General features: G+C 26.8%; 1 protein-coding gene across 2 annotated transcripts; it reads left to right on the forward strand.

Moving 5' to 3' along the window:
* Positions 1-167: 167 nt before the first annotated feature.
* Positions 168-7,331, forward strand: LOC100161276 (muskelin). 2 transcript variants are annotated; one of them, XM_001951388.5, is made up of 16 exons: positions 168-271; positions 564-799; positions 1,918-1,987; positions 2,074-2,216; positions 2,299-2,500; positions 2,565-2,757; positions 2,825-3,072; positions 3,146-3,259; positions 3,325-3,491; positions 3,566-3,755; positions 3,838-4,032; positions 4,111-4,190; positions 5,200-5,311; positions 5,417-5,556; positions 5,620-5,722; positions 6,006-7,331. In XM_001951388.5, the coding sequence occupies exons 2-16, from the start codon at positions 708-710 to the stop codon at positions 6,168-6,170; spliced, it is 2,214 nt and encodes a 737-aa protein (XP_001951423.2). In that variant the 5' UTR covers positions 168-271; positions 564-707; the 3' UTR covers positions 6,171-7,331. The 2 variants fall into 2 exon arrangements, with proteins under 2 accessions (XP_001951423.2, XP_016658755.1); XM_016803266.2 differs by lacking the exons at positions 168-271; positions 564-799 and adding an exon at positions 807-873.
* The last annotated feature ends 1,854 nt before the right edge of the window (positions 7,332-9,185 follow it).

Here is a 9,185-nt window from a genome sequence, read left to right on the forward strand (position 1 = left end):
CGTGAATAATATTTTTACTGATAAACGCTGTTAGTACCACGAAAATGTATAGTCCATTATGACTCTATAGTTGGTACCAAAAGGTACCACGATTACTGATAGTACCACCACTATCTTGGCCACAGAAAATAATTATAGCCATAGATTACAGAATAGTACCACCATGGCTAAATATATATCACCACGTCCACGATATCCATTGCCACGGTTCACGATTTAAGATATCACTATATTACACAAGTGTGTGGCCGTGGATATGTCCAATTCTAAGGTACAGTTATAATATAGTTAATTAAATACCTACAACTATTTGTAAATTGTAATACAAATTTTAAATGATCGTGGAAGAGTAAAATGGACTATTATCCATGCGAAAATAAGCAAAATACGATAAAGATGAATCGTTATCATAAAAAACGATAAGATAGTTAATCAATTTTTATTTATTATTTTTGGAATTTGGACACTGATGGAATCGGGAATTACCATTTTAGACACTTAACTGTCTATTATTAATGTATAACTAAATAACTAATATGAAATAATGTTATAATATATGATAGAATATTATGTGGGCATAACGGTCGTCTACTCATCAGTCATCTCAAACTGCCCAACTCTCGAACCTCGATTATTGTTCCCGCATAAAAACAATTAGCAGATATTCCAAATTTGTCTGATCCACCGTCGTCATCTGTGTTCAGAAAATGGACGAACCTTCTACCAGTTCCGATTTGTGCAAGAAATTATCGTATTCCATACATTCTTATTCGAGTTACTTGCCGACTTACGTACCAGAGTAAGGACAGCTTACTTTATAACACTTAGTCTTTATTGTTGTACAACAACTAAACCATACACTAAATTCTAAAGGTATTGTTATTCATTACATATCTATTCGTGTCCTCATCAGAAAATATTAATTTAGATATTTGTTGTTTCAACCAGAAAATTATGTTTTCACTGAACTCAACACAATTTAACTAAATACTGTAGAAAATAATGTAAATTAGGTAACTATTAGGTCTGCTAATTAGGCAGAAAATTGGTCGCATTTTAGTATAATTTATTGTTAACCATTTTAAATTCAGAAAATCTAATTAAATCAATCGATTGTTAAACTGTACAAAAATACTTTTTATGAATTTGCAACACTAATATATTTTTAATTCTTAGGTACCTTATTAAATTTCATTAAGTATCTATTTTGTTATGTATGTACTAATTGTGTATTTTACCAATGTGTTTATAATAACTATGATAAGGTTATTATTAGTAGGTACAACAAATAATTAGGCACATCATAGTGGTAACTTGCATAATGCACTATATAGTTAGTCTTAAATTGTTATAATATTTAATCAGTCTTAAATATGTTTCTATCTATTGTAGAAATAATTAACTATGGCAATTAAAAATTACTAATTTGAATACTTTTAAATTAGTTATGTAAAATATGATATTCTAGTAAATAAAAATGTTTTTTATGTCATTATTATTTAAATATATAACTAAAAACAAAACAAAAAACAATCTACCTATCTAAAAAACATAATTATTAATTTATATCTTTTAATATTTATTAATTATTGTTAACTAAAATAATTATTATTATTGTACTTAGATAAAAGATTTGATGGATAAGATCCACTGTAATTATTATATTGTATCATGTAATGTATTTTTTTAAGGTTGTGACATGTATCACAACCTTAAAAAAATATTAATCTTGGTACTGATCCAATATTTTTACCATGCATAAATCCTTTAAGCTTATATAAAGTTTACAGCTCCGTATAAATATATCTTTTACATTTATAGTATAATCTTATATATTATAGTAAAAAACTGATATTTAAATTTTATTAAATTATAAATCTAATTCAATTAAAATTTGATGTGTTTATATGTTCACAGAAATATTTTACATGATAATCAGGAAGATCAAAGTTCTAGATGGTCTTCAATGTCTAATAGTCCACCTCAAGTACAATTAATAATATTATATATCATATATTATGCTTTAGGTGTATTTTGTTATTTTACTTAATATAATAATATATTAAATTACAGTATTTAATCCTGAAGCTACAAAATACTTCCATTGTAAAGTACATAAAATTTGGCAAATATGAACGACCGCATGTATGCAATTTAAAAAGATTCAAAGTTTACGGTGGACTAGGTGAAGATACAAAAATTGAATTGCTCTATAGGTATTAACAATTACTATAATTTCTTTATATTATACATTTGTGTCTTATACTCTTAATACTTTTCTTATTGTTTTTAATTTAGTGGCCTCAACAACAATAGTGACTTAGAAATATTTAACTTACGTCACACTCTTGATAATGATTCAATGATACCTGTAAGATATATCAGATTAGAACCTCTTGAATCCTGGGGTTCAAATTTTAATTATAGTCTTTGGTATGTTGAGCTACTTGGCATTGATGACTCTCATATTATATCCAGTGAAATCACTAGATTCTATCAAGTATGATTTAAAACTATAAAGTTACTTGTTATTAAATTGTTATAAAATATGATGTTATTATTAGCTTCGAGAAGAAACATTAATTCGACTGTGTCTCAAACATTTTCGTCAAAAACACTATGACCTAGCTGCCAATGTTCTCTTACAGAATTCCCATATAACATTAGAACATCCTTTTTTATCACAACTATATGATACAATAGTTAAACAGGGAAATTATGAGATGGCTGAGACTTTAATGGATCAAGCAATAAATGGTTTGTCTTTACTCTTCAAGTATTTAGAACCTTATCTAAATCTAAATTAATCTTTTTTTTTTTTTAGATGGCTTTTTAGAAGGTTTTATGAAAAGTCAAAGTTTCAAACCTATTTGGAATTTAGTTAAAGAACACGATAATCCAGGTAAAAGAAGGCCATGTATGCGAGGAGGTCATCAAATGTGTATTGATTCAGCCGATGGAATGATATATCTGCTTGGCGGATGGGACGGACATAAGGATTTGTCCGATTTATGGTGCTTTACTATCGCCACTAGTACATGGCGTTGTATTTCAATCAATGTAGAAGAACATGTACAGTTATTTGTTTTACATCAGTAAAAAATTATATGTAAAATTATTGAACCAATAAATATCTTTTAAATAGGGTGGACCAAGTCCACGATCATGTCATAAGATATGTATTGACATGGATAGGAAGCAAATTTTTGTATTAGGAAGATTTTATGAAGTTCAATCATTTATTGGTGATTATCCTCAGGTATCATTGCCCTTTTATTATTGATATCATATCTATTATTTTTAAATGTTTTCTTTTGTTTTAAGAGTGATTTTTATGTCTATGACATTGAACAAAGTCAATGGACTCTAATATGTGCTGACACAAATATAATGGGTGGACCCAAATTATTGTTTGACCACCAAATGGTTATGGATTCCATATCATCGACTATTTATGTATTTGGTGGTAGGGTGGTAGCATCTTCAACTAGGTTTGAACAAATTATAAAACTTAACAATAACATTTTAAAGAAAAAAAAGTTAGTATTTGTTTTATTTATTTTAGATGCAGCTCTGATGAAACTCATAAAAACAATCCAGATTTTTCAGGTTTTTACAAATATCATGTTCCAACGAATACATGGACATGTATTTTACCGGACACATTCCACGAAATCAAAGTCCAAGACGGACTTTTGACACATAACCCACAAACAGTAGCATCGCGTGGAGGACATTCTATATTATTACATTCAGTTTGGTTTTTTTGTTTTGATTTTAATGATTATTATAAATTATGATATAGAGCATACTCTAATAAGGTTGTTTTATCATTAGAAAATGAGACGGATATATATATTTGGTGGTCAACGGCAAAGATGGGCTCAAAAATGTCCAGAATTCTTATGGTATGACATTGAAACTGGGGTAACACAATCAATGCCAATGCCATCAACTGTTGATAAGCCACCTATGGGGTATACACAGCGTGCTACAATCGACATGGATCATGATGAAATATATGTTTTATCTGTAAGTATAATTATTTCTTGATTATTATTTTTCTAGTTATCTTATTGTAATAATATTTTTGTTATTTAATGAATGAAGAGTCTAAGTAAAGACAAGGATCGCAGAGAGGATAAAGTTCAAAATGCATTCTGGGTGTATTTTATTAAACAAAATAAATGGTAAACTTATAATATATTTTTATTTAATTCTATAGAATAATAATTATGGGACGTTATCGAATACTGATCAGCAGAGCTCGGAATTTAATATGTCATTGACTAATTGTATATTGTATAATTAAATAAATTTGTGTAAAATTAGATTTTGAATAAGCAATTTCCTAAGAAATAAGCATAGACATGAAACTCCGAGCCCTGCTTATCTGTAAGGCCAGGATTTACAAAAAAATATTGCACTTACATATGAATAATTAATAAATATACAAATAAAATTTACTTGCGATTAATATATTTATGTATATTTTTATTGTTTATTATTATCACTAGGGAATTTAGCGTCCTTAAGTCTTTAAAATTTAATGTGCATTTTTACTAGAAATATATTATTTTAATTATTTAGTGTAATGACTTGGCGATACATTGATTTGTAGATACCGAATTTAGTTTATTTGTGTTTTGTGTATTAGATATTAATTACTAATTTTATTTTAAAAGAAAATTAAAATATATATATTTTAACTAAAATAATTAAATTTCAATAATTACTTTGTCATATATGTAACTTATATGCTTTTATTTAGAAATATGAAGCATACATTTTAACCAAATTTACAAGAATATGAATTTGCATATAGCTTTGGGTCTTACATATCAGTCGTTAAAAATGTTTAGATTTTATTTTAGATTCTTATATTATATAGTTTTGTTTATTGTTTTTTATTACATTATTTAGAATTTAAAATTTTGAATGTAGGTTAGGTTAAAGGTAGAATTAAAAAATAAAATTAATATAGGTCACATTAAATAGAATTTATCTTATTAAACTCTGTCAATATTTAACACAAATTGACCATCACATGATTTAACAAAAAAAAAAGTATTTGGACATCTTAAAAAAACATACTTTTACAAAACTGACCAATCTGTATTAGTATTTTTAAATCATTTTAACAGTATCCATACATTTATATTGGTAAAATAATAAAATCTGAGTTTATATTTTTTATAGGATCTGTATCTACAAAAATCATAATTCAGATGAGCAATATTGGAATAGAATGCAACACTTAGAACCATGTCCTCGTTTTGCGTACCAGTTGGTATATGATCAAAAGAATAAGGTTGATGCTTCTACTGATATTTACTGATTCTATTTTTGCCAAGTATTCTATAATTTGGATTATATTGAATTAACATAAAACTATTTTTTTTATATTACTCTTAAGACACACTATTTATTTGGTGGTAATCCTGGAAGACCTGATGCTCAAAATTTAAGACTAGATGATTTTTGGGAACTCAAAGTTTATAGATGCACTAACACAGAACTCAGCAGTCAGTGCAAACTGTTGATTCGGAAGTTCAAGTAAGTTTTATGTTTATTTATACCTACAGTAAATATCCTTAATATTATTATTATCCTGTTTAGGTTTCAAGAAATTAAAAAAAAAGATAAAGTAGCTGCCATGCAATTTTTACAAACATCTGTATCAGAACTGATTGATCATTCCGATATAGAGCAAACTCGAGAAGTAAGTCAAGTGTGCTATAAAACAAATCATCAAAAATGAAATGATTTCAGTTAAGATTAATTCTGTTTTATACTTTTATCCGAACGTATAGTCATACATTTGTTAATATTATCAGTTAATTGAAATACTAAAATTACTTACTATATTAAGTAATAATAAATACCAATAAATATTTTATTTTTTTTTTTTGTATCAGCTTACAAAAAATATTCCATGTAAAATGTAATACTTTTGATGTTAGAATATAAACCATTTCAATTTATATTAAACAAATGAAAAATAGTTTCAGGGAACTGCAGCTCTATTATTTAAAGATGATAACCAAACTGGTGATTTCAGTGAACAAATACACAAGTGGCGTTGTAGTTTGTTTGATAAATTATGTGAATTTTTTCCCAATTCGATGGTACAGCCCAAAGACAATTTAGTTGATTTGATTCCCTTATAACTAGACTATGACTGTTAAAAATGTTTAGTTTTAATTTTACTTGTTTTGATTATTATACTATTAGTTCCTTCATTCTCACGTTATTTTCTAATTGAAGTTTGTAAAAATTATTGTTTTAATTGAAAATACGACTTATTTTCGTCATAATTTATCCCATTATTAATATTATTTGACATTGAATTTAAAAATGAATACTACTACGTTTTTTCAAAAATCAATTTGACATTAAAAGCTTGTTAATTACCAAACTAATTGGTTATTTTTTAATGTTTTAAACATTTACGAGCAATAATAATACTTTAGATGATATTATTTAACTTGTATTATACTCTGAAATTTAATTAAAGTTCTCACAAGGTGTACTCGGAGAATGTATACTAATTTATAGTGGTCTAATAATTTAGACTTTTGTAAATAGTTTTTTTAATTTCAACCCACTCCCTCCTCCACCCCTACCTCTGGTATTAACTAGTCACTATTTGTATAATGTTCTATATTGCAAATGGGTTCAATTTTCTGATAATTTAGACTTTTGTAAATGGTTTTTTTTCATTTCTACCCGCTCCCTCCTCCCTTACCCCTATTTTTGACTAGTCACTATTTGTGTAATGTTTTATGTTGCAAATGGGTTCAATTTTATATAAAGTTAGTTTTAAGAGTTACCTATTTGATTTAATTCGGGCAATTATTTACTGTCAACCCATTAACGCCGTGCGTTGCCCTATGGCAACATAGATTTTTTACAAAAATTTTTAAGATATAACATGTTATGTTTTTGACAAAATGTTGGTTAAAATTGTAAATAAAAAAATTCCGGTGCTAATGGGTTAATTATTGTACAATGATAATATGTGAATTTAAATCAATATTTTTTAAATTGTTATCTTAATTTAAATATGTTAGGTTAACCTATGTTCATTTTTTAATTTAATTTTTATATAAACTAGATTAAAATGTATACCAAAATAGTATGTATCAATTCTTAATAGTTATTAGCTTTATTAATGACAATTTTTTATATTTATATTATGATCTCTAAACACTGATTCTTACCACTAAAAAAATATTTATTATTTATTTACTTATTATTTGCTTATAGTTTATAATGTTATGTTAATTTACTTGTAATTTTATAAAAATAAATCATTTTGATTTTGTAATTTTAAACTGTAATCACAATTTTTTATCGTAAAAAATAACTTAAGAGACTAATAACTTTAGTATGGCTGTATGAGTATGCGGTATGCATAAGTAAATATTAGCATTGATTATAAACACTAGTATTTATGATCAATGATATTAGGAATTTATTGGTATATTGTCTTTGTCAACAGGTTTGTACACTATATTATGTTGTACATGCCATTGTCTATAATATATGACCAGATCTTGAAAAAAATCTTTAATGGGTGAATCACATCCAATTACCCCAACCAATACCCTAAAAAGTAAACAAGTAGTACTTATAAACAATTTATGGTAGCTAGATGTGGCACAGTGCGTGCCCTCAACTGCGGAAATGCACTGAGTGTACGTAACAGCCGATGTTGCTAGGTCCTGGATGGGTGACCACCCGGGATTTTTTGCAACAAATCCTTGACACACATACAAAACGTGTTTTCAACCGTTCCTCCCCCTACTAACAACCTACAAACAAACAAAACACCTAATAGCCTAAGTTTCCGGGCTTAAGCTCAATTAAAAAAAATAAAAACCATTTATGAAAATAGTTTTCTTAGTTTTGATTTGAGAGAACAAAACAGGTATCTTACTTTCAACACATTATTATTTTGTTGGTATCGAAAAACATTACTGATTTTTTTCTATCAATTATTTGAAAATGGTAAAATATTGGAAAGTTAAGCTGTGAACAATGCCTGCGCCTGCCCGTATAAAATAATATAATTAATATTGACGACATCCTCGGTAGTATAGTGGTTAGCCTGATACGCTGATATATTTTTAGTCTAGACTAGAACTTATTATTATACTCGAAAAATTTTTACAAATTATAAAATTTAGGTAGCTTGGTATTATAATATTTTAATTTAATATTAATACCAATATATAGTTTTCAATTTTTTATAGTCCCTATACAGCCATACCAGGTGGATCGCCATACCTATCATTTAAATATTTTTAATCATGGACTATTATTCATTATTATCTTGAAACATTAAGTTTAATAACTCAGAAATTACTATTTCGTGTTTATTTTGAAATAAACTTTTTAAAAATATGATCTTTAAGTATATACTTGAACATTTAAAAAAAAACAACTATTAGGGCCTATATAATTATATAATTACCTATATAATTTTAACCGACTCCTTGAGCGCCATATCAAGTCTTATCAGCTATTAAAAGTTATAACTTATAACTATATTATTATTGTTAGTAAAATAATCAATATGGCTGACCAAATTAACAATTTCAAAAACTTGATTTAACTGTTGAATTTTAAGAGTAGATACCTACCTAATTTAAATGCAGAAAATTATAAACAATTGATTAAAAATTCAATGGCAAAATTAATAGTTACCTAAATATAAACAATACATTGAATGAAATGAAATGAAATGAAATGAAAACATCAACAGAAAAATGGAACAAACTGAAGAGATAAAGTTGTACCTATTTAGGGTGTCGGTGCCAGTATTTCCAATTTTCGAAATTTCTATGCTATTTGAATATTATGTTTTATATTTTAGTTATTGCCTTAATTATAATACTTTTCCACTAATCTACAGCTCAATACTTATTTAGACGGGGTCGATACGGTGTATTATATCAACGAAAATGACTTCACGGGAAAAACTCTCACGCCCTGTAGAATTGTCGGATTTCGTTAACTTTTTTTTTATCTGAAAGATGAGAAGTTTCTACAGGTCGGATCCAAGCTCGATTTTTTATTTTACTTTGAATAGTAGTAGAAAAATACGTTGTAAAAAGGACAAATATTATGCATTTTTCAAATGCATATTCCAGTTTCTATAATTATAGTTTCAAAATCGG

This window comes from Acyrthosiphon pisum, chromosome A1 (assembly GCF_005508785.2).
Source record: "Acyrthosiphon pisum isolate AL4f chromosome A1, pea_aphid_22Mar2018_4r6ur, whole genome shotgun sequence".
Classification (NCBI taxonomy): Eukaryota; Metazoa; Arthropoda; class Insecta; order Hemiptera; family Aphididae; genus Acyrthosiphon; species Acyrthosiphon pisum.